The 26,870-nt window shown below is 36.8% G+C and overlaps 2 protein-coding genes across 2 annotated transcripts; both read right to left on the bottom strand.

The window, feature by feature from the left end:
- Positions 1-312: 312 nt before the first annotated feature.
- On the bottom strand, positions 313-6,447 carry LOC134534342 (cuticle protein 16.5-like). The gene is made up of 3 exons (XM_063372750.1): positions 6,382-6,447; positions 2,817-3,344; positions 313-491 (listed from the first exon to the last, which is right to left on the bottom strand). Exons 1-2 carry the CDS (start codon positions 6,391-6,393, stop codon positions 2,853-2,855), a joined length of 504 nt encoding a protein of 167 aa, XP_063228820.1. The 5' UTR covers positions 6,394-6,447; the 3' UTR covers positions 313-491; positions 2,817-2,852.
- Positions 6,448-15,272: 8,825 nt separating this feature from the next.
- On the bottom strand, positions 15,273-19,083 carry LOC134534627 (cuticle protein 16.5-like). Its single transcript, XM_063373114.1, has 4 exons — positions 18,928-19,083; positions 18,770-18,844; positions 15,726-16,444; positions 15,273-15,483 (listed from the first exon to the last, which is right to left on the bottom strand). The coding sequence occupies exons 1-3, from the start codon at positions 19,081-19,083 to the stop codon at positions 15,770-15,772; spliced, it is 906 nt and encodes a 301-aa protein (XP_063229184.1). The 3' UTR covers positions 15,273-15,483; positions 15,726-15,769.
- Positions 19,084-26,870: the final 7,787 nt, after the last annotated feature.

Here is a 26,870-nt window from a genome sequence, read left to right as displayed (position 1 = left end):
GGTTTCCTGGTACAATCTGAGGGACATCCATTATTCTTCGTGTGAGATACAAATGATTAATTTCTCCTGATTTTATTTACAGATGTAATACTTCCGCTCAAAATGATAAATGTTTAGAGAAAAATAATCTTTATCATTTGTGTCCTGATATAGAAAGTTTAAAAATATTTTTATTTTAAAAAAGTTATGAAGAAACATGTATAAACAACAAAGATAAAAACATTGACGATTGCATCGGGCAGATGCGTTCATTTTACGTGTGTACAACAAATAACGACCTTTGTTATACTTTCAAAATAATTTAGAAACTTGTTAAAATTTTCAAATAGTTTTTATTTCACACTCACGCATATTACGAAATCACAAACAAGCCAGGGAAGAATAAATTATTATATTTTGTTCTCTAATGTTACAATTGAAACTATTGGTATCAGCGTTTTCGTTGTCATTGAAGGAATTTTTATTTGCTGAAGTAGTCTTCTTGATTCAATCTGAAAAAAAAAGAACAGAAAATATGTTTTAACAGAGTGAAATAACATACTCAAATGTCAATTTTCAGTCAGATATTAAGTTTAAGTGACACATGAACACATTCTACTGTCAGAAAGATAGCCAGTTTTTTTTAATTCTAAAAGATTTTATATAGGTAAGTTTTTAAACATTCGTGGTCTAAAAGTAAACATAAGCTCTTTAACAAGTTTTTTCACTTTATCAACATTGTTTCAAAATAAAAACTTAATTTTTTTTATTTACAGCGATCCAGAACTTAAATTGATTGCTTACAAAGGTAAATACAGTATGTCACACTTAAATGAAAATTTTTTAAAGCAACAGTAGACTTGAATATTCCTTAGCTGCTAATTATTATATATATTCACCTTGTTAGTCTGGCAGTGTATAAACAAAAAATCTAGAATTTATAAAGTATAAAAAGTAAAATGTTGAACAGTCGGCTACTGAAACTAGTCCGTAAAAATGCTATTTCGATATTTTTGTCAGTACATCTCCAGCAGGTATATTAATTATTTTATGAAAACACGAATCAAACATGTGTTTATTATTTGACCGTGTGTTTCGTCGTGAGACGTTTAGTTTTAATATTGTACATTATAAACATATAAGTGCACGAGAGAAACATAACCTTACCGGTCATAATTATACCTATTTAAATCCTTGCGTTTATTGGAGTGATGCACCATTGTATGATATGAATAAATTAAGCCCAAATAAAACACAAAGGAACTAATGAATAGTTGATAAGGTAATAATTTTTTTGTCACTGGATTTTAAGTTATATGTCTTTTGCATTTTAACAACTTACAATTGCAAAAGACAAAAACTGCATTATTCATGTACGAACTATTTAATATTAATGTTATACATTTTTTAAATTTGTTTTTTCTGTTGGAGGTTTTTTAAATTATGGTAAATTTAAAGACGGCGTTGCCTTTTTTGAATTCTTTCAAATAATATATTAAATACATGATCGGTTCTTAATTTTAATATATTTTCCTAATTCTGAGTAACGAGTGTATAAGTAATAACCAAAAATAGATTTCGACTGACAGAGAAAACCTCTATGTCAATGGGAAATTACTTATCTTTAAAATAAGCAAATTTTGAAACCATCAGAGCAAATGATCATAAATGACTTAGATCTTTTTACCTCTACATAAGAAAATGGAAGTTTTCCAAAACACTACACTTCATACATGGTAGTCCAACTTTTAGCCTAACTAGTGACTTATTTAATGGGACAAACAACATAACTGTTTTCTATATTTTATAAGAGATTTTTCTAATTGACTACATTTCCGCAAGCTTGAATAATATTAAAATAGTATTAATATAAACTATTAATAACATAAACACGATGTATGTAATTACGTGGAAAATAAGTTGATCTTTATCCCTCGCAATTTTTTTCAATGAGAAGCAAAGCTTTTTTTTTATCATTCGAAGACTTCGTACTAGGAGCCAGAAATATTCGCGGTTTCGATGACCTTCAGGATAGACTGCACATTCCCCTGTACACTTGGGCAAATAACGCAAGTTCATTGGCTGCCAACTTGTGAGTCGTCTCAGCTGGTTTGTCTGTGATTCGATCCTTCTTTGGTTGAGAGTTTTTAAATGTTTGAGATTCGTCCAGATGAACAGTAAGCCAATAGCAGTATCATATAAAGGGTATATGTGTTTGAATTATAGCCTATCGTCGAATGAATCTGCGAATTTTTCCGGTCTCTACTTCGTACCTAGGGAAACACAAGCTCTAATCGTGGTCTGATGCGCCCGGTCGCTCTCTGGACACGGCCAGGGGTGGCCAGGGGTGGCCAGGGGTGACCGCCCTTCCACACTGGGGACCAACAATGGCGGGTTGCTGCTTTTCTTCCACTAAAGGCTCCTTGCTCGAAGAAATGGTTCTCTTTCAGACTCGCCCGAGATAACTCAACATTTCCGAACACTTATCATATTTGCTTCGATAACGTAATTAACTGGGCCCAATCACTGTCAGATTTAGGGTTTGGATGAAAATTTTAACTCATTTAATTATTGCCTACTTCATATTACGACTCGGTGTAGTTTATTTTTTTGTTTTTCGTGGACCATCGCCACCCAAAAGCTTAGCAAATTTATGGCTTTGGAATTCAGTGAAGCATAGTATTATGTGATAATTAAATGCATTAATTAAATACCTATTACAAGGATACATGAGAAGAGTCTCCGATCTGTCAGAAATGCATTTGTGCCATACCACGCATTTGTGGAAAGATTTTTTTTTGTCTACTTATCCTAACAGTGCTGTTCACATCACTCACCTGTGTGACCAAGAACTTGACGCTCGTGAAGGCACCTTAGTGAATCTTGGCGTAGGCGGGGGCGGCGTACGCGACTCCGTGGGAGCCGTAGGCCACGGCGGGGGCGGCGTACGAAACTGCGGGGGCGGCGTATGCGAGCGCGGGGGCAGCAGCCACCTTAGCCACGGCGGGGGCGGCGTACGCCAGCCTGGCGGCGGGGGCGGCGTATGCTACAGCTGGGGCGGCGTACGAGACAGCGGGGGCGGCGTAAGCCAGACGTGCAGCGGGGGCGGCGGCGTAGGCTACAGCTGGGGCGGCGTAAGATACAGCGGGGGCGGCGTACGAGACAGCGGGAGCGGCGTAGGATACAGCTGGGGCGGCGTAGGATACAGCGGGGGCGGCGTACGCCACTGCGGGGGCGGCGTAGCCGAGGGCGGCGCCGTAACCCAGGCCGAAAACGCCCCTCTTCTCGTTCTTCTTCTCGGCGGCGGCGGCTTCTTCTTTCTTCACCTGGGCGGCGACCACGGCCAGAGCGAGGGCGAACACGACCTGCCACAAGGCACAGCTTCAGCATCTTCAGCATCTTCACAGACACCTTGCAGAAACTATCGCAGTCAGTTACCTAAATAACTACCTGATAGCTCCCCACCTACGTTTCAAACATATTTTTTAGTATACATTAAATTCTGAAACTGTATTATACAGCGAAGTCCATTAAATACTGTCCCAGTTATAAATGTTAATTGTGTCAACTGTAAGCATTGTAGAGTGATGGTTCAAGGTCACAGTTGAAGAGTAACTCAAGCAGTTTTATACAAGCGCATGTGCGAGTGCTACTTTGTTGTTTTCTCGCTTGCAGCGCCACCTGCGGCAAAATGGCGACTCCTGAGCGTAAATCTTTTTGTGCTCTGCAATTTTTCTTAGAGTGAATCTGTGATTAGTATTCAACGTGCGTTTGGTTTAAAGTTACATTGTCGAAGTCTTTCCCCGCTGGATTGGTCGTAATGGTCGAGACGACAGAGCTCTTTTTCGCTGGCTTCCACGTTCACCTGACATAACGCCAAGTAATTTTTACCTTTGGAGCTTTATAAAAGATTAGGTATAAAAGAACGTGTCTAGGTTCCACCTCTACCTAATGATTTGCCAGAGTTGAGACACAGAATTGAAGAGGCTATTATTACTTCCATTACGCCGGACATGTTAACCAAAGTGTGGGAAGAATTGGACTTTAGGTTGGATGTTAACTAAAGGTTCACATATTGAACATGTGTAAGAAAAACTAGGTTAGTTTACCCTCAATTTGATAAATAATTTGTTTTAAATAGTCTAAATTGAACCTTATCACAATATACCATTGAAACTGTAACATTCTTTTATGAACACCCCGTATCTGTACTAATTGCAGAGATAACAACATATCAATTGTCAATTGAATTTGACAGGCCGTTTCATACTGCCATTTATGCGACAAACTGAGAGAAGACGGAACTAAACAGATGGGTAAATACACAAGTCTGTCTTGTCATGGTTTCCGTCCTGTGGCTTTGCTGAAAAATAAAATAAAATGTGGAAATTTTTTGAGTTGAAAGCAATGAATTTGGATTATTTTGCGAAAATTACATTCTTGCTTCGCTCTTAGCTACAGCACATGGCTGTAAGGCAAAGTTATACAAAGCGCCTAGAAACGAGAGTAATAGTGTAAAGAAGTCAACAGGTCATGATAAACGTGACTGGAGTGAACTCACAGATACCTAACGTGCATGGCAATACGTTATTACCAACAATGACACACACACATATTAAAGAACACACATGAGAGTGTCTAGTTGGATGTCGTGAAACTTTGCATTTGTTTTTCCCTCCAAACTTTTATTTTTAGAAAAAATTCAATACAGTCGTCTTTTTTTTTTAATTTGTACGTATTATGTCATATTTTTCTGGACTAAATTGTAGTAAATGTTTCCTCAACGTACCTATATATTTGCTTACGTTGTTTATAAGTGGACTTAAATTTTAAATTTGAGTTTGCAAATGGAAAAAAAACCTTTTGTCGTTATCACTCAATATTGGGGAAAATATGACCCCCTTTTACATTTTTATTAAAAAAAAGTAAATATATTTGCAGCGGTAATAACCACAGAACAGTCACTCTCTCTGGCAATACTTTCATACTTTCCCCTTACTCAGAGACAAGCTAACACAGTGTTGGTGAATGTTTATGCGCTGGGCTAGGCTTATGTAGGGGACATAGTAATATGTTTTGTACAAAACTGTTTCCCCCGTTGACAAAAACAAAACAGAGTCCCAAGAAGAAACTTTTCCAAGCACACTTCATCTGCGCTAGAGTTCTTAGGTTCGATTTTCGAGAAATCGTAATGTCAAATTAAGTTAGATTTGCAAGCTGCCGTGTGATTAGCTCATTGTAGGTAGGGTCGGCTAATGGGGAAGTGTGATGGCGATAAGCATTTGAAAAGAAAATTAAAATTGCGAGAGAGTCTTTGAGTACTCTTCAGTGACGTGAAACATCCAGTTTCATTAACGAGCAAATTCCTGTGTTCTCATGGCGCAAGTACCTACACTTACAATACAAAACTTTGGACACGACATTCAACGTAGGATTCATTTAAAAAAATGCCGATCTTGATAAATGTACTCTAATTTTCTTTCTACTAAATTTCTGGACGCGAATTACACGCAATTTACTGCACGCGCCGCTAGAATTCGCTGCCGGAGCAGCTACGTCGACTATCGATAAATTTCATTTGCGATCAAAATTTTTTAAACTAATATAACGAAAACAGATCCGATAAAAGTTAAAATATACTTGAACAAATACTAAACCCTCATCTTGGGAGCTGCCGATTTTTGTTGAAATCCAATGAACAGTAAATGCTATAACTAGAGACCTGAAAAATTCGCAGGTTAATTTCGTGTTATGCTAAAATTAAAAAAAAATTATACCTTAGTGCTGCTTCTGTCATTGGTTCACTGTTAATCTGGAGGACTGAGGGCCAATTAGAGACCCATCACTCATAGAAGTGTCGAATCACAGGCCCACACAATCGAGACGACTCACAAATCAGCAGCCAATGAACAGTTTGCATTTGCCCGAGTGTGCAGAGGATATTGGAGTCTATCCTGAAGGTCATTGAACACGCGAATTTTTCAGGTCTCTAGCTATAACTAGAGACCGGAAAAATTCGCGGATTCCTGTCGAGACAGGCTGGAATCAAACTCGTTCAGCTTAATGCTGCGTCAGTGATTGGACCGCAATTTACCTGAAGGACTCTGAGCCAATGGAAAACACTCCAACAAAAGAAGTATCGAATCATAAGAATCGCAGTAAAACAGGTGTCCCGAGTCGGTAGCCAATGACCAGGCGATAGTTGCCCGAGTACATGGAGAATCGTGGAGTCTATCCTAGTGGTCATTGAAACCGCGAATTTTTCCAGTCCCTAGCTATAACGTTTTCCTTTGTCTCTGTGAACTGTGGTTCGCGCCATGTGCCAAGGATGTCAGAACTGCGGTCGCACCGAGGCGCTGAGAGATAGGGTTGACCCCCGTGTGACCAAGAGGACTCACTCACCAGGACCTTCATGACGGCGGGTTGACCGGAGTTGCTGGCGGGTTGCTGGGAGGACCTGGGGGTGCAGTGTGAAATGCAGCGTGCAGAACCCGGGGTATATATACCCGGGGCCCTGCAGGCGAGATGACCGGACACGCCCAGCACTGCGCGTGGGTCAGCAGCCCGGACAATGACTCACTCCTCCCCCACCACCCCCTCCCGCACGGACAGCCGCTCCACTGGACGACCCCTCCAAGGTCCCGCACGACCAGTTGCGCAGTCCGAGTGCAGGCGTGCTGCACCGTGGTGCTCGGGTGCGCCCGCGGCAACCATCTCGAGCCGAACTCATTGCTTTCATTGGTTGTCTGTAAAGTCGGTTTACGGACGATAGTTTGACGTGACGACGTCATGAGAAAACATCGATTACATGATTGCATACTTTTATGAATAAAATTGAATCATTTTTTATTGAATAATCACTATTTTGTACGAATACAAAGAAGGAGTGAAATGAAATCTACAATTTAATATTGATAAATTTACTTTTTATTTGCACTCATTATTTAAAATATGTTTATTGCTTCAACGAAGAGATTATTTTAACTATAACTTTTGTACATGTTTGCTATTTAACTTCTTCCAATCTGTGTTATTCTGATAAGGATAGGACGATGATAGGAAAAGTAGGAAACGAATGGGAGTGTTTCAATTTTAATGTGCCTCGGAAAAGTCAAATCGATTGTTGTTCCAATCGAGTGGAAGAGAGATATATGCGGCGCAAGCGTACAGTTAGCGTAACGGGACACAGCGTAACGGGACAGTTTTTCATGCGTGCAGCCGGCGTTCATCGATTTATTAGACGTTGTCACGTCAAAAATTTACATAGTTTCTTTTATTTTTTTTAGCAAAGCCACAGGACGGAAACCATGACAAGACAGACTTGTAGTTTTATCCATATGTTTTGTTCCGTCTTCTCTCAGTTTGTCGCATGAATGGCAATATGAAACAGCCTGTCAAATTAAACTGATCATTGATATATTGTTAGCGCTGCAATAAGAGCAGAAATGGCCAGCATTTTCGCGAACATTATGCGCGTTCGTTTAATCAGACGTAAATGTTAGAGCGGTTTTTACGAAATTTCTGATCACATGATTACATAGTATAAAACAAATTCGCTTCCCGCTATCTGTCTGTTCGTATGTATGCTTAGATCTTTAAAACTACGCAACGGATTTTAATGCGTTTTTTTAATAGATAGAAAAATTCAAGAGGAAGGTTTACATGTATAACACATGCATAATATAGTAGAGACACACTGATAATTTTAGAGGTTTGTAATGCAATGTCGTAAATAAAGACTTTTTTTTGCGCTTACTTTGCAAATGCTGGCTGAACCCTACGAAATAGTTCATGTTGTTGATAATTGTTGATTTTCTTTTGTTTATAGTCGAACGAATAGTATGTAAAATTTTTTTTTTACATAATTATCAAAAATCGTATTTTAAGGTAAGGTATTTAAGTTCAAAAAAGAACTGAATAGAATAAGTATCTTTTGTTGTTGATATTTTTTGATCATATTTTGTTTTTAGTCTATATTTATATTTAAAATTAGTATATTTAGTATCAGCATTGCACCCGTGCGAAGCCGGGGCGGATCGCTAGTATAATACAAGCATCAAAAAGTTTACTTCTCCCGCGAAATACCCGTAACTAAAATGTTGAAAACGCTTGTTGTATTAGTTTAGTGTTTAAATATTTGATTACGTTATATATTTCCACATTTAATCGAAGCGTTGTTTAGTCGGAACCTATTCATATTTTCGAATGCTTCGTTTTGTATTAACTTTTAAATAACAATGTGTGTTTTCAGTTTCCAAAAACTGAGGCACGGCTGTAAGTGCTGTTGTCTTGTGACAATCGCATCAACCATTTATTCGAGTGTCACAATATATTGTGGTGACTTCATATCGTTCCAGCCTACCAATAGAAATGCACCTTACATTTCTTTCACATTGCAGCTGCCTGTCGTCTCAGATTGAAAATGTATGAGGTTAGGTTCACGCGAACACAGATCGTGTAGTCCCAGTATATGTTAGCTCTACGTTTAGAGTATATAGTGATCACTGGATAATTTATGGTCAGTAAAGATGGTTAGATTAGTTAGATTATTCTTGGGCTGAGATTATTGGATCGCGGATCGAAGAGCAGAAATTTACAACTGACCATTATAAACACAAAACATAGAAATGTCATAACTTAGAAACACTTTATTTGGAAACACACAACTTTGATCTGTCATAACTTAGAACAGGGATAACTTGTAAAATCCAATGTTGGTTGTTTCTAAGTTATGAGAGCACCCCACCTACGTCATTACTAGAGAACGGAAAAAATCGCGAGTTCATTTCGCGATAGGCTAAAATACAAATCGTTATACCTTAGTGCTGCCTCTGCTATTAGTTTAGGGGTGGACATAATAAAGGATGTTAATTGACTGCTGAAACTCGTTTGACTAATCGCACTGGCTCCCGCGTCAAGAATTATCGCAAGATTTGAAAAAAGGTGTTTAGAATGCGCCTCTTGGATAGTCCGCCCGCCTCACAGCGGTGTCGTGCGGGAGAAAGAGGTACAGGCGCTGGCCCTGTGTCTCTCATCACTGGCGGCTGACTTCCTCGAACAAGGCATCGAGAAGCTTGTGTTACGATATGACCAATGCCTCAATCGTTTTGGCGATTATGTAGAAAATAAGTAAGGCACTGCTGTACTTTATGTTAAAAAATTGTTGTCATATAAATTGGTCTTTTTTTATATATAGCTAGAGAACTGCAAAATTCGCGGATTCATTCGATGAAAGGCTAGAATTCAAACACATAAACCTCTTAGATAATTTTGCTATTGTCTTACTGTTCAGCTGGACGAATCTCAACCAGTTATAAACCCTCAACCAAAGAAGGATCGAATCACAGAAAAAACCTGCTGAGACGACTTACAAGTCTGCAGCCAATGAACTTGCGTTATTTGCCCGAGTGTACAGGGGTATGTGCAGAATCACGGAGCTTCGTTGAATTGTTTCAGAGCTATGCGTGTCAAACACAGGAGCGCGTTCTGAGCGAACGATGTGACTTATCTGGACTTAAAGTTACCTAAATTTTGCTTCACGAAATATTATTATTTATAATAAACTTTATCTATATTAATTGGTTACATTTTGCACAATGTAACAATTTAAAAGACAGAAAAAACAGGCAAATGTTTTAAAAAAATTATTGTTTAAGCCTCTGTATCACTTATTATTAACCAATCTACCACTTTTAAAAAACGTACATACTTTCGTTACAGATAAGACTCCACTGCAGTTTTATTACAATGCAGATAAATGTTGTGACATACATACAGAGCTTCTGCACAAACATGAATGCTGGCCTTGATATACTCCCAGGCCAGTATGTTTCGCAATCCCTCGTTCTGAATCAAGAGAGTCACTGAAGATGTAGACCAAAGGTCTTCAACCTATTTCGATCAAGGGCCAATTTTTTTTCTCAGCTTAAGTATGGTGGGTGGCACCGTAGCATACACGTATTTCCATCATTATTATAATTATTTTTTTTATTTTTCATTATGATTTGTTTGTGGTTATTGAAGATGTCCAATAAAACTTAAATCCAAATACATTTGAAAGAAATCATTGTTATAACCAAATTATCACTTAGTTCTGCCAACCAAAATTTTTCAAAGTTAATAAAATACTTTACATGTACTAAAACGATGTCCTATACAGTTATATTTTATAACATAAAACAATAAACGTGTTCTGAACTGAACGCCACATATTAAATATTTTTTGTAACCACAAAACAATTTACTGGTTGGATGCATATGATTCCGCCGTATTATAGTTTAAAATAACTTTTGGAAACTGATGTAATTGATATTGAACGCTTCATATTATTGATGATTCTATTATTAACTTCGCCTCGTCTTTTAGGGTACATTCTTCTGCAATAGAAGGAATCTACTTTATATTTTAAATCAGACAAGCTGGCCACCTGCTGCTTCACTTAGGTCTGTTTTAGAATTGCGCTTATGTTGTACTTAAAGTTGTAAAATAAAAAGTGTGCGATTATTTCCAAACGTCCTATGTCAAAGCAATGGAAACAATAAAAAATATACAAATAAAAATTAATTCACTTTGAAACCATAAATGCTTTGGAATTTTAAAAAAATATGTAATGCGTTAACTTAATTATTTTTAATGTGCATTAAGTGTGATGTTTTTATATCTACCAGTTTAGTCTATTGTGAGAGATTTTTATACTTGATATAATCACACTTAATTACGCCTTTTCAATTATTTAGAGATCGAATTTAAAAAACTGGCGTAAACTCTGACGCATTTCTTTCTAATGCAGATTTTGACAACTTATACATTTATAACTTCATAAGATTAGGATGAAATGAAAGATTTGACGATGTGATTTTTTTCCAAAACCAAACCTACACCTTTTAAAAATAATTTGGGGTTGAGATTATGCAAAATGTTAAAATGTAATTGTTCATAATTCGTATCCATTATCTTACCTCCAACTTGATTAGCTTGGGAGTTACGTTGTTTTACAATCAAACAAATTTCAACCCCTTTTTACCCTTTCAGTGGTCGAACGTAGAAGAAAAAGCGCAGTATGTAATACAAGTTAGTAATGCTAGGGGTCTTACCTCCCTTTGCGTCGTACTTGTCACAAAACTGAACTCATCCGTTTTACATCGCCGTAAGGGGAGTATGTCACATAATTTTTTTATGTCGATTACTCATACCAGATATCTTTGCTTGTGCTGGCTCAACTTCGGAGATAAACTTGGTTATTGCACACTATATCTATCCTCTTTTGACTCCTCCAGATGTTTGAATTTTTTTTAATAATGTATAGCTTAATGTTTAATTTAGTGAAATATTTTATTAATAAGAACTGTTATATAATTTTTTGTAGTTTTAAACTGATGCTGGAACAAAGTGACAAACATAAAAACTAATAAATAAACATTAAAAAAAAATTTAAAAAATATTTGAGCTTCGTATATTGCAGTTTCCGTTTCCTACATATTTTTAATTATTTAAACCCAATAAGTTTTTTTGTAAGCTAGGATAAACATATGTTTATTTTCTTAATAATTATTTCATTACGTTACGGTTAGCATTTTAGAATGTTTATACATTTAACCAATTTTTCAATTTTGTCCAAATAAATCTTAGCCATTTTTATCTGACATACGCTGTGTTGCCTGCAGCATTTCCATGTTCGGCGTCAACACTGAGTCAGTTGATTCTTTGCCGCAATCCCAGCAATCTATCACGAGTCTCCTGCTGGATGCTTCGTGAACGCAATTGTCAAGTTTGAAACACACGTCATTGCTTTGGAAACAATAAAGGCTAACTGCGAGGCTCTTTTGAAGCGCTGTGAGAAATAAAATAGTCACGGATCATAGCAAAACATTTAAATAATAAATAATTAATTGCATTATTCTCAGGAGATTGAAACAAAATATTTTTTGATGGTGCTGGAACCCCGCCCTACACTATAGTGTCAGTGTTGTTAGGCATACTCATAAGTCAGACATGCTAGTGAATTTTATGCCGTTAAGGGCATACGTCGGTACAGATTACAACTCACAAGTCTACTGATGTCATACTTAGTCCAAAAGTACCAAAACACAACTACATATGCTCATATAAGTTGTTACATGACGTCATTCCAAACCGCGGAACTTAATTACTGTACGGAGAGAGCATACTTCTCGTAAAAGTGAAGCTATTACTGTAGTTACTTCAAAGGAACTTAAAAATATTGCAAATGAATGTTTATGTTTTAATACTAACTATCCATGCATCGATACATTACACATAGCACACAAGCGATGGATATGATAAATTAAGTTCGCTAGAATAAATAGAGTTGACTGCCCCAATTTCGCAGATAATTTTTTTTTTCCGAACAACTGATTACGATATTATGACTGCATTGACAAATAAAGTATGTAGAAAAGAGAATATATTAGTTCCCGAATGTGAAGATGTTTTAAAAACTGTATGTTTAAAAACGCGCAAAACCGGTTTCGCACAAACTGGAATTGTGCTTCTATTTCCTTCAGCACTTTTATATCTACGTACTGTATGTAAACTAATAATAAACGAGGAAAATAAAATTGAAAATTATTTGTGTGTTATTATGGTTTTATTGATGTATCTTCTTAGCCTTTATGTTGTTACATTGTAAGGATACAGACGTTATATGAATTAATTTTAATAATTCAAATTATTTTTTAGTCGTTTACTTAATCATGTCAAAATTATTCGTTAATTTTAAGTACTCTGAGTAATACTACGTAATATTTGTTGGTATTTATATTAGGAGAATGTAAAGTTAAATTTTTTAGTGTAAAATTATTTATGTAATTCTTTTAATAGATTTACTGTTTGAGACATTAATAAAAAAATAATGTTTTGAGACTTGGAAGGAACAAAAAACATTTATTTTTGTCTTCTTAAAATGTATTAAATTTTAATGTGGTCAAAGTGTAGCCACATTTTGTCATACGAAGAATATTCAGCTGTTGGAGCAAATTAGTGCCAGATTAAATAAAATTAAATAACATTATCCATATAAACAAACATAAATGTTATAAAATAAATTCTTAAGTTAGGCTAATGTGGTTGATAGATCAGTCACTATAAGACGCTACGAATTGTTTTAAAACCAAAATATAGGTATCACAAAATACATTAATTTGAAATTTTCTGCAAGAATTAAAATTATATAACGTAACATAATTTTATACAATTGAACCATTCTACCAGAGCTTTGAGATAATAATTTAATGTCCAGTTTGCGGAATAAGAAGATAGCGTGATTCCTACTCCAGCAAAAATGCATGTCCTAGCTGAAAATCTAAATTCATTTTTCCATCGATAGTATTTATAAATTAACGAGAGACGATTGATTACTTTTAAATACTTCAAGATTAAGGTATTGCGTTAATAGCGTACACGCATTTTGTGTTTGAGATTTGTTAGTAATAAATATTAACACCATATGTTTCAATTCTGACAATTTTTATTTAACTGATAACTTGACTAGTAATTGTTTTGATTAATTGTTATGATTTTTAATATATTAATTGAGTTACATGACTATCTAACTAGAGGCCTGTTTAATTACCTTCTGTTACTGTTAATATATTAGGTATTTGTGATTCTTAGGTATCTAGTTTCGTTTATACAATTTTTTTAACGTTTTGAGCCAATGAGATTTATCGAAATACAATTTTCTTATCTATAATACCAGAATTTATATTGTTCAATAACTTAGTTGAAACTATAATTAATGCTTATAACATATAGCTTTTCACGGATGTGTTTTTGGCAAAATATGAAAACCATCTTATAGTCAGTATCACTATACCATCGACACTTTAAACAATCATTTTATGGCTTATGTCTGGTATTCGAATAAAAGATTGCTTCGAGATCTTTAAATAAAAACATAATAAATTTGTTTTAACATTTTGATTTTAAATGTGTTCATATTTTGGTTTTTAATTAGTTATTTCAGTTGAAGGCAATTCTTCAGAAACGAATACAAAACCTTTAATATTAACTTCACTAATTTCAATAGTGATACCACAACGCTGAAAGACGACACACTTTTCTTATACCTTCTGTTCTGTCTTGGTCTATTCAGAAACATATTTTTGAAGCAGTGATTGAACAAAATATTTCACATAATTATGAGAGATTACATTTAAATTCGAAATCCGAAAGTTATAGAAATGTGAAAATGAGCCTTAAATAAAAAACACACATTCACACAGAGCCATTTAGTTCATGAGCTTTGTTAGTAAAAATTTTAAAATTGTTCTGCTTTTAATTTAATTAGTGGTTTAAAAGGAGATTTTATTATTACTTTAAGTCTTAAAGGAGCTCAAAAATACTTGTGCTTTAGTAAAAATATACTTTCTCAATGTAAATTTTTTTTAAGTAAAATTTTTGAAACTTTTTTAAAGGTTGCTTTCGTGTATCATGAAGTACATATTGGAGAACAAAATAGTTCAATGTATTGATAGTTGGTGAAACGTGCATACTTAAATATTCACGTAACTAAATTTTAATAAAGAATGACTACTTCTTTGTTATTAATAAATAAATGGGGTGAAGCCATAAAAATTTATGTCTCAAAGTGTAAGAGTGAATTATAACACTTTGTTAGCAGCTGAATAAACACTGACATAACTAAACACACTTAAATGATCGCTAAATGGTTCGATTTCATACGTTTTAAGGTTTGAAATAATATAAATCACACTCTAGGATAATCATTAGCATTTTTAATGTTATTAATATTTTTTAGGTGTTGTCAATATGCCAAAAATACAAATTTTGGAACTCTTAATCATGATATAATGTAGCTTTAAGACAGCAATTTGTGGAAAGATACTATATTTTTTTCCATTGTTGTATATTTAAATGCGAATAAAATATTACCTTTATTTAATTTCATACATTTTGGTCCAAAATATATATTTTATTAAATTACATTGTCAAAATATTTTTGTCTAACATGAATATTCATTATATTATAAAATTATATAGCCCAATATTTATTCTTAAAAAACTACACTAAATTTAGACCGTAGTTGCAAACATAATTAATAAAAATAGTATTCTCCACATTTTAAAATAAAATATTTATTTTATTAAGTTAAATAAAATTTATCATGTGGTGTTTTGAGTATTCAACTCAGAAAAATTAGTTGCAAGCTTGCTTGAAGAAAGTCGAACCAAAATAGGTGTTTTTAAAACCATTTGTATAATGATGAGGATGATGTCTTTGTTCACAATTTTTTTAAATAAAAAAACATAATGAGGTATTGAGCGGATTTATTTCGCATCTGTAAGTATAAAAAAAATTATACATTCATAGAAAAATAAATAAGAAATATTCAATGTTTTGTTCCTTCATGGGTGAAAGTAATTTGAAGTGTTATTTTTGATGTGAGTGAAGCGACGATGATCCATCATGACGTTCCTCTGCTGTTCCTGATTGTGCAGTAGCTCCCAGACACGCGCGGACCCTGCAACAAATCAGGCTCCATCACACAACCGTCTGAGCGCGACAACAGCACAGAGACCAATATACCTGCATCGTCAAGTGTTTCTAGAGTTTGGCAAACTTAAATACAACATGAATTCAATTTCATTTTTAATTTGTAGTGCTAATGAAGCAATTTATTTTGGACGAATTTAATTAAAATTTTTAATATATTCTTTAAAAAATTCTTTCAGCATTTCACATCAATTTACACACAATAATTACCTAAAGAAGGTGTTGAGATGACGGAGTGGTTGAGAATGCGCTCCTTAGTGGATCTTGGCGTAAGCGGGGGCGGCGTAGCCGTAGCCGTGGGAGGCGTAGCCGTAGGCGGGGGCGGCCAGGCCGTAGGCAGAGGCGGCGTAGCCGACGGCGGGGGCGGCGTAGCCGACGGCGGGCGCGTGGTAGCCGACGCCGATGGCGGCGGGGGCGGCGTAGGAAGCGTAGGACAGGGCGGGGGCGGCTGCGACCTTAGCCACGGCGGGGGCGGCGTAGCTCAGGGCGGGAGCGGCGTAGCTGACGGCGGGGGCGGCGTAGCTGACGGCGGGCGCGTGGTAGCCGACGCCGATGGCGGCGGGGGCGGCGTAGGAAGCGTAGGACAGGGCGGGGGCGGCCGCGGCGTAGGATGCGTAGGATAGGGCGGGGGCGGCGGCGACCTTAGCCACGGCGGGGGCGGCGTAGCTCAAGGCGGGGGCGGCGTAGCTGACGGCGGGGGCGGCGTAGCTGACTGCGGGGGCAGCGTAGCTGACTGCGGGGGCGGCGTAGCCGACGGCGGGCGCGTGGTAGCCGACGCCGATGGCGGCGGGGGCGGCGTAGCCCAGGGCGGCGGCGCCGTAGCCCAGGCCGAGCACTCCGCGCTTCTCGGTCTTCTTCTCGACCTCGACCTTCTCTGTCTTCTTCTCCTCGGCGGCGGCTGCCACGGCGAGGGCGATCAGGAACACGGCCTGCGGGCAAGGCGCGCGTCAGAGGCGGGCACAGGCTCGGGTTCCTGGGGCTGCTGCCCCGACCACCGGCCCTCATGATGGCGACTGCAAGGTCGACCGAAACGTTGGCGAAATCGTTGCCCTTCGACGGGGGGAAACAGCCCAGAAACCAAGCAGATCCGAACAGAAGGACGTTTTTTTTAAGGCGAATGGCAAGAGCAGGAGGTTCTAGACGGTGTGTGTGTGACAAGTTGTTCCATTGGAGAACAGAAAACAAGAACATAACATTTTTTTGAATGTGAATGAGAAAAACACTATATTTTCTATAAGTTAAGGGACAAAGGAAGCATTTTGTAATCCAAGAGCGGAGTTTATACAGTTTCAGTGTCAAGGAAAGTGCTTTACTTAGTACAACTGACAACAAGAAAAACATGTTCTCAAAGTTTACAGGTAATGGCATAGTGTTATAGAGGGGGGATTACTAATCATAAAATTGAAAAATGTCCTTAAGAATGGGTTACAAGGGCAGTTAGTCAAAACAAAATAAATATCAGACATAAGTTAAATGCAAGAGCAAGTGATAAAAAAGTTTACCATAAAGGAAATATGTTCCGTAATAAAAGTTCACAAAAAGTTCAACATGTTCTTCAAGAGCAATGAAAATAATTTAATTTTTACTACTTGGTTGAATAAACCAGTGGTAAAATTCAATTAACTATCTCTACACTGTACTTTGGAATGGCTTGATACGTGTCTGAATTAGATGTTAAACTACTGCATGTAAAAACAGAACTAATAAAATTAAAATTGGTAATTTGGCACCGTGTTAATGATGCGAACGAGTGTTTATTACGACTTTTTGCCATACATCTGATTTTTTTTAAATAAGTAATATATTCAAGCAACTTCAGTTTAACTATTATGTTATTTAAAACCACATCGAAAATTATGACTGAGTTAATGATCATCTTCTCTCTTTGTTTCCACATGTTGAGTCGCGTAAAAAAAATGTAAAACCAAATTTTACAGCTCCACTGATAACCAAGATGACGTTCCGTTTCCGTACGTTCAGGCTTAAATGACGTGTTTTCAAATGTATGATGCCTCCGTACTTATTTAATGACATTCCGTGTAAAACCTTCTCAGCCTGTTACACAGTAAAATATTAACGCAATTAGTAGCAGGTAAAAACATCCAATAAATTTAGATAAGTGACGTTACTTACTCCTTTGAATTTCAACATTTATTTTGTGAATTTCCTATCATTTAAATCTGTACAAATGTACACTGCAATGAGAAGCATCCTTTTCAGAAACAATTTCACTGTTTTAGATCATCATACAATATATTAAAGCCAATATAGCGTCGAAATATCAGTTAAAACACTTATAAGAATAATTAGTGACATATAAAAATTTTATATAAATAGAGAGAGAATTTCATAAGTGTTTCCTTTAACATATTAGCTAACTCTAATGCTCTGCTTAATGCAGAAAACCATTAAAATTTTAAGTATTACAAAATGTATAGCAAAACAAAAAGGCAAAGTCTGAATTATTGTTCGAGTAAAGAATATATCTTCATAAACCATCCCTTCGCCAACACATATAAAATGTAATATTAATTACTAAAAAACGAAAGACGTTAAAAAGTTTATAAAGCAAATACAAGAAATAAGTTTTGTGTGTTAACAGAACACTCAGACGGAGATGAACTTTGGCAGTGTTTTAAATACTTAAGTCTTGAATAAAATGTTTCAATGTCTAAAATTAAAGAATAATAAATTAAATAACTATTCGGGTAGTACTCTATTTTGATGATTATAAAAGTTACAATTGAATATTGTGAAATAGTATACGAGTACATGCGATTATTTGTTGTGGACAGTTGTGAAGGAAATTCTTAACTGCATGTTAGAGAGATATATTTTGAAAATTTAAATTTGTTGTAGGCAATCAAAAAAAGATTAATACTTCCAGCATGAAATATTTGTATTCAATATATTTTTTTATAATCAAATAATATGAAAGTCATTTTAAAAAAACCTTAAAATTCAATGGGACAGAAGTTTAAAAATAAGTCACGTAAGTAACTGGAAAAAAACTTGTTAATTGGGTTTTTATTATAGTAATACTTAAGAGTTCATAGTAAATTAAACTAGTAGCTCGAATAGAATGAAAAGAAAACTGTTTCTTCGTAAAAGTAACAGCCAAATTTTTTGAAATTATTATATCCAGATGAGATAACTGCTTCAAATCCAACATTTTTGAACCAAACAGATTATGTTTGTTGGTAATATTGAAGGGAGTTCAGTTGGCAGCTGCGGCGGCGAGTGCAGACACTCACCAGGACCTTCATGACGGCGAGTCTGGTGAGAGGCGAGCTCTTGGTGGTGGGCAGGACGGTCCAAGAGAACACTGACTGACGATGGGGGCTCCGCGCTGGGGCTATATACCCGGGTCGGGTCACGCCCACCGCCGACAGGGGCCAGTCTTAGCTCACACGTGGGTCGGGGCGCGGTCCCAATACGGGCGACTGCCCCCCTCCAGGCGGTGTCTTGCAATTAACCGGCCCTCAGGAGTGTCGCAAGGCGGCGTGGTCCCGATAGCCGCGGTGCTCCGGCCAGACGGGCAGTCGCCGGCCGGTAAAAGTGGAGCCATCGTGTCAAGGACGCCGGTCGCCTTAGCTGCAGCCCCCGGGAGACGACCTTGGGGCGGTGACTCAGCCCCCGGTGACCGCACGGCTTTGCCCCTGCTGCGACCAGCAGCTGCCGCCACTCGCGCCGGACATGCGCCGTTGGCTAGAGACCGGAAAAATTCGCGAGTCCATTTCGCGATAGGCTAAAGTACAAATAGTTATACCTCAGTGCAGCCTCTGTTATCGGCTAACAACTAAAAACCGGAAAAATTCGCGGATTCCTTTCGAGACAGGCTGGAATCCAAACTCGTTTAGCTTAATGCTGCGTCAGTGCGATTGGACCGCAATTTACCTGAAGGACTCTGAGCCAATGGCAAACACTACAACAAAAGAAGTCTCGAATCATGAGAATCACGGTAAAACAGGTGTCCCGAGTCGGTTAGCCAATGACCAGGTGATAGTTGCCCGAGTACATAGAGAATCGTGGAGTCTATCCTAGTGGTCATCAAAACCGCGAATTTTTCCAGTCCCTACTCACAACTCACCTGGATGACTCTGAGCCAATGAGAAACACCCAACCAAAGCTGTATCGAATCACATGCTGCGACGTTGGGACGTCTCACAAGACAGCAGCCAATGATTGGGACACATTTGACCGAGTGTAAGTAGAACTATGGAGTTCATCCTACAGGTCATTGAACCCGCGAATTTTTCCGGTCCCTAGCCATTGCGCTGCAGGAACAATTCGTGAATGCAAAACTAAAAAATGAAACAAAACCCACAGAGAGAAAACAAAGCCCAAATCAGCTGATGTGAAGCACATAAACAGGTATTACGGACAACATAACGTGGACTCCTTGTGCTGTCTGATACATAAGTTTGAATTTGTTCGTCTTTTTTCTGTCGTCGATGAGTTCTCCGTAATATTTCTTCAGGTTCATCGTTGGGTTTATCTGTTTGACATCAGCTGATTAAATAGTGTTTCCTTAAGGTTTATTTTTATTTTCTTTTTCTTATTTTGAATTTATGAATTTTTCCCAATAAAAGCAGCGCAAAACTGCAATGATGTATGCCCCAGAAATTGTATTAAAAAATTTCGCCATTGCACAAATCATTTAAAGCTTCAAAATAACACAAATGAACTTGTAAGTAAACCCATTTAATTTTTTAAAATTTTTAAATGACTGTTGATAAACCTAAAACTATTTTTTTTGTGTTCATGACTGTGTTGACAGTTTCATACGGCACGAAGCAATTCTGAGTACTGATTGATTTGTTCATAAGAATCGCTGTTTTTTATGTCGTGTCCTTAAAGAATTTTTAGTACAAGTTACTCTTGTTTTTTATTTTATATCGCAAATTTATTTTTATAGAAAATACCGGGCGAATATTCTGGCTTTAAGAGAATCTTTTTACAATGAAAACACTGTAATCTGAGCCTAGTGTTAAGTCTCTGGCCATGCTTGTAAGACAACACCAAAATTATTTTCAAAGCTATCCGTTTGATTTTTAAAATTTTAAAATAATAATAACAACAGTTACCTACTTTTGTTTATTTTTTGTTTCAGAATAATTGTTCTCTGCATTTAAGTTAATTTCACGCTGATGGTAAAAGGAATAAAATAACAAATTCTTTTTTTGAAAATGTGTAGTTTCTTCGATATTATAAATATTTGTTCTCTGTTTGTAATCTAGCTTTCAGTTGCATGCGACTTATTTTTAAGAGGTAACACATAAATCCTTTTTTTTTTATCTTGAACACCTTTTTCCCCTCCACAGTTAGCTAACGATCAAGTGGCGTATATCACAGCGCCAGACTGACTTTAGCCACAGACGTTTCTAACGAGTTGAGCCATCTGATTTCTACACGCGTGGAACAAGGTTTGTTAGGGAATAAGATTGATGAGTTTGCGGTTTGGGAGAAATTAAGCATCGTGTTCTGGAAAAAGGTCAATTCGTTAACAAGAATCATCAATCCCAACTATTCTTTCATTTTCCATCCTCTCTCTTTCTCTCTCTCTCTCTTTGGCGTCTTTACTGTGGCCAAGTTTAGTTAGGTTCTTACTGCACACTATGCAGTATAAAAATTGTTCAGTACCTTAGGCCATGCGTGTTGGTGCAAAATGTATATTCTCCGCAATTACCTTTTATACATTCAACCACGCCACATATACGAGAAATATTTCTTATACGCCCGTGTAACACTGGAGGAAACTGTAGTAGAGTAGGTGCGGAAGTTATATATGTATAGTGTAAGCCCCATGTGGCACATGGGTAGAGACCGGAAAAATTCGCAGGTTCAATGACCTTTAGGATAGACTCCAATATCCTCTACACACTCGGGCAAATGCCAACTGTTCATTGGCTGCTGACTTGTGAGTCGTCTCGATTGTGTGGGCATGTGAGTGATGGGTCTCTAATTGGCACTCAGTCCTCCAGATTAACAGTAAATAATGGCAGAAGCAGCACTAAGGTATAATCATTTGAATTTTAGCATAACACGAAATGAATCCGCGAATTTTTCAGGTCTCTGGGCATGGGACGTGAGGTGGAGGGTGTTTACGCTGAACACTTCTGCACAGAGCTCTGCCATTATGAGCGAGACGCCTCATAGATCATGCCTCCGTGGAAGGGCTCATGATCTTACATCCCCACGACTTCCTTTAAATTGTCACCGAGTTGAAGAGTTGGGTGCAATAAAGTGTAATAATTACAGAGTGATCAACGCCCGTCCTTGTTTTATTGTTACTGGTAGACTTTTGGTAAAAATTCGTTAATAGAGTAGGGGAACAATTTTCCGTTTATCTGTGCTTTACAGTCTCCGTTTTTAACAGTTCCGTATCACAAGAGTAGCTTAAATTTTTGAAAGGAAAGTGCTAACCGTACACCACAAAAATAATTCATCTATACATTTAAATTAAAGTTTCTAATGTTTTACTACGTGCAAAGAATTCAAATGGACTAATTCCATTACCCCATACGAGTAATATAAATAGCTTTCGACAAGACAACAAAATTAAATAAATAGACAACGAACTATAAATTCAAAGGACACTGCAGCAGAGCAAAAAAAAATATCTGTGAGCCAGTCTTTCACTACTCGCTAATTATGTGTAATATCTCTCACCTCGGTAACGAGCAATTTTTTTTAAAAATTGCAAATACACTTATTATACGACTCCGACACAAAAATTTACCGTAGAAAGCTTTAAACTAATGCCGAACGTGATAAAGATACCCTAAATTTTGTTTTAACTACATTCCTGTAGGCGAATCACTCGTAGTGTCCGCACCTGCCGCTGGAATGCGCTGCCGTAGCAGCTACGTCGACCATTCGATCATTTTTTACGCCGACCGAAGTTTTAAACTATAGAATTAAACGGTCCGACAAAAGCGAAAAAAGACTTGAAAAAAAAATTCTAAACCTCCAGCTTTGGACCTGATTTCCAACAAGGAATTTTATTAAAATACTGCCTATATTGTTAAAATCACTAAACACTTAATACTATGAAGTTTCCCTTTGTCTTTGTGAACTTTGGTTCACGCCATCCACCACAGATGGCAGCACTGATGTTACGCATTTCCGTTCCATGCGACTTCCGTTCCATTCACGATATTACACCTAATACATGCCGTATCCCGAGAGCTGCGAAGTTGCACATCAAAATAATATTTAAAAATATATATTTATAAATAACACTAGCATAAATAAGTAGGGTTCCGTTAAGTACAAATTTTGACGAGATGGCTTTGTCAATAAACTATTATAGAAAGAAGGCACTAAACAACCTAAGAAAAGATGGATCGTGATTATTCCACGATTTACTAAATTTACTCCAGAAATTAGATAAATACCGTGACAGATCATTGCGAAGGATGTGTCCATGGCACATCCCCTAACCACCTCTTCCCTCTAACGAATTCCCTCTCTATAGACCATACGTACAAATATTGAACAATTCCTTTTTTTTTTTTTGCCTTACTGTGCATAAAATTAAAAAAAAACTGAATGAAACACAATGACTCCCAATGTTCTATTGAGAAATATGCGAGGTACTTTTTTCGTGAGTTATTACACTTGAACAAGAGTTTTGCTGACGTCAGTCCTAAAAGCAGAGATGCGGTTCGCCAAGGCGTGCAGACAGAACAAGAAGTCCTGTTCGCCTCGACACTCCACACTGCACTCCCTCTAACTCTCATTAAGTATTTGCGAACAGTTCGAATAAATCTCTCAATAAAATCACGAATCTTATTTATGCTAAAACATTTTCTAATTTAGTTTTCGTCCTCACATAATATTTTGCAGTGCAATAAATAGTATTTAAGTATTATTGAGAAAATGTTAAGATCGACTGATGAATCGTTAACCTTTCGATGAATTGAATCACTATATTCTCTCACTTTATTTTCAGCTATAAAACACACCAGCAACCTTTAGATGACCTGTTGGCTATTGGCCTTCCTTCGCTGTCGGATTCTAATGCAACGAAAAGTGGGTCAAATTACCAATTCGATTCCAACAATTTTAAATAGGCTTTATGTAAAAAAATTTTAACACATTTATCGTTGGTTATAATGTTCAATAATAAATCTCCTTTCATTATTGTAACTGATGTACATAATCGTATTTCAATAAAACTAAAAAATAAATCACGAATCTCACCTTTGATAAATGTTTGTTAAATGTAATAATATTCTCTCAGGATTTACACAGATTTTAACATTATTTTGAGGTGTTACGATTGGTAAATTGTATTCCTATTTTTCAATTTTTTTTAGCAGAAATACATTGTAGTTATTTATTACAAACACAACGTTTTCGTTTAAATTTGTAAAATTCTTTAGCTAATTCAAACTTATGATGATGAAGAGCAAAGTTTATTTTTATATCTTAGGCATATTTAATTTTTCTCAAAATCGTGATCATTAAGTTTCTAAAAGTTTCCCAAATAATTTAACGTCACCTTACACAAATGATAGTACACAGTTTTTTATCTCTACTTGTTTTAATGGATAATATTATTGAGTATTATTTTAGAGGGCCTGAAAGGAAATGACTGGCAATATAAACATTTATACAAACATGCAGTAAAAAAAATTTAATCTGCGGTCTTGATTAAGATGTTTCTTTGTAATTCAAGTTAACTCGTAAAGTCAAAAACTTTCTATAATTATTCCACTTAAGTAACAGTTGCAGAAAACACGTGCAAACTGGTTGTAAGATTTGAAACTGTTCAGTATTTATGTTCTTGTTTTTTTTTCACTGCGACATTAGCCTCAATAATTTATAAACAACTCAAAGCCAGTTTTTAAAAAGTAAAGCACGTTTGTATACCGTTAACCCACTTAAAGTAATAACTTATTTCACGAAACCGATTTTTTTTACATAGATTTTTTTAGTTTTTCTTGGGCATATTTTTAACGAGCAGAATTTTGTTGGTATTATGCCACGTGCATTCTCGCCGCTCATCAACCGTGCATACGCGACGCAGCGCGGTGATTAGTCATGTTGTGTTGCTACGTGCATCGCATGTCAACTACAACTGCAGGGGTGTTATGCATTTAAATTTATTTTTTATATTTTCTAGAAATGATTTATTTTACTAACGTAGCTGTAGTTACTAGTGAATTTCCCTCGATGCAAGGTTCCAGATTTGTATTCAAGGTTCTAATTCAGACGTTGGGAATGATGTTATCGCTGCCCTAGCTTAAAACTATAACATGTTAGGACATTACACTTGGTCTATGGGAAGATGCGGTCGAAAAGAAAGTTCGCACGATAAGTGGCGAACAAATATTGCTGTCAGAATGATGATGAACAAACTCTGAAAATAATCTCAATGTATTTCGGTGTCGTGACCAAATGTATACCTGAGTCAACTTCACATGCGACCTAGATTTAAGTTTAGAGTGCAACATGACAAAGTTGCGATAGATAAAAGGAATGGTAATGATTCGTGAATTCCATATACTGTCAAAATATTTTTCCATCCTCCGATTTTTTAAGTTTTTGTAATGAAAAAATTGTAACATAAATGTATATATATACATTTGAATATGGGTGTATATACATATATATATATACATATTAAATTTTTACAGGTGTCTAAAACCTTATCCCCTCTCAAACTTTCGTATCTAATATCTTACAACAAAAATCATTTTGTATTATGACAACATTGAAAACGTCACTAGCACGAGCAACATGTTTGTATGACTAAAGTTTCTATAAAAAATGTTGTATTTACTACGATTTATTTTTGTATGTTTAATGAATCAGCCAATCAGATACGTGCCTAGCGAAAACATAAACGGTGAAGGTGACTTCAACGCATCTTTCAAAATACCGATGGACTCGTTGGGGCTTAAAGAGGGTATGAAGATGAAATAAAGTTCGCACGAATGTGGTCTGTGCAGTAATTGCGCTGGAAAAAAAGCAAAATAAATTTTCAGTAAATTTTAATGTTCGCAAAACATTCATTTTACTATGGGACGAGTGCTTAAGTAATGTATAGTTATAATTAATTCGTCATGAAGTTTGTAACAGGTTTAAAATTTACATCCAGTAAAGGGATGAATTTTTATAATTTAAAAAAAAATTAAATTATAAATGTTTGAGCTAGCTCAGAGACGTAATACACTAAGGCAATGTGACAGTATTAAAACATGTTTAACGGGTCGTTACCACAACGCCGAAATACCATAACGCCGAATGTCAAAATTGACCAAACGCCGACAGCTAGAAAACTGCTGTGTACCACAACGCCGAAATAACAACTGAATGAATTTGTGTGTGTTTCTTAAATGTACCTTAACACCGAAATACCACAATCAAACATAAACTTACCTAACCTAACCTAACCTAGCTTAATATAACCTAACTTAACCTAGCCTATCCTAGCCTAGCCTAGCCTAACCTAACTTAACCTAACCTAACTTAACCTAGCCTATCCTAGCCTAACCTAACCTAGTCTAACCAAACCTAGTCTAACGTAACCTAACCTTTGTGGCAGTACTGCAATGACATTTTTCGGCGTTAGTGTATTTCGGCGTTGTGGTACACAGCAGTTTTCTAACTGTCGGCGTTGTGGTCAATTTGGCATTTCGGCGTTGTGGTATTTCGGCGTTGTGGTGCGTCCCCATGTTTAACTATTTTTGATGTACAATGTCGATAGCCACGTCTCGTCGGCATGACCTTGGCTGAGGCCGGGGCGACCAGCTGCGGCCTGACCTTTGACCCCGGCCCGCGCGAGGGCGTGTTCCGCAACCCGCCTCGTGCGCCGCCGTGCGCGCTCGGAGGTCCCGTGCAGGCGGAACATGGCCACTAACAATACTGTGCGGTTGAGAAATGCCAACATCAAAAAATTAGGGTTCACACATAAAAGAAAACATGGAAGTTTCTGAAACATAATGACTAGAGACCTGAAATATTCGCGGATTCATTGACCTCTAGTATAGCTTCTATTATCCTCTGCATTTCTCAAGTAAACACGCGTGTTAATTGGGTGCTAACTTGTGAGGCGTTTCCACTGGGTAGCTTGTGATTCGACGCTTCTTTGGTAAATAGTCTGCCATTGGCCCAGATTGCTTCAATTAAACTGCGAGCCAATAGCAGAACCAGCAGAATTGCTCACATGTTTGAAGTTTAGCCTATCACAAAATGAATCCGCGAAATTTTCCGGTCTCTAGTGATAATCGATAGGCCATTTCGGAACAGTGAACATTTTTTTCCCCTTGAATCAGTCAGCTGTAAGCAATGCCATCCGCAAACACGAACAATAATTCGCGCTTAAATAAGAATCACGGTTAT

The sequence above is a fragment of the Bacillus rossius genome, chromosome 7 (assembly GCF_032445375.1).
Source record: "Bacillus rossius redtenbacheri isolate Brsri chromosome 7, Brsri_v3, whole genome shotgun sequence".
NCBI lineage: Eukaryota > Metazoa > Arthropoda > Insecta > Phasmatodea > Bacillidae > Bacillus > Bacillus rossius.
The sequence above is the reverse complement of the archived record's forward strand: the minus strand, read 5'-3'. Positions and strand labels throughout refer to the sequence as shown.

Excerpts from the sequence above, each read along its gene's own strand:
- LOC134534627 (XM_063373114.1), bottom strand. The coding sequence starts at position 19,083 with ATGGCTCCACTTTTACCGGCCGGCGACTGCCCGTCTGGCCGGAGCACC. Across the intron at positions 18,845-18,927 it reads GGGACCGCGCCCCGACCCAC|TCAGTGTTCTCTTGGACCGT; the intron begins GTGTGAGCTAAG and ends CCCCATCGTCAG. Across the intron at positions 16,445-18,769 it reads TCGCCGTCATGAAGGTCCTG|GCCGTGTTCCTGATCGCCCT; the intron begins GTGAGTGTCTGC and ends CCTTGCCCGCAG.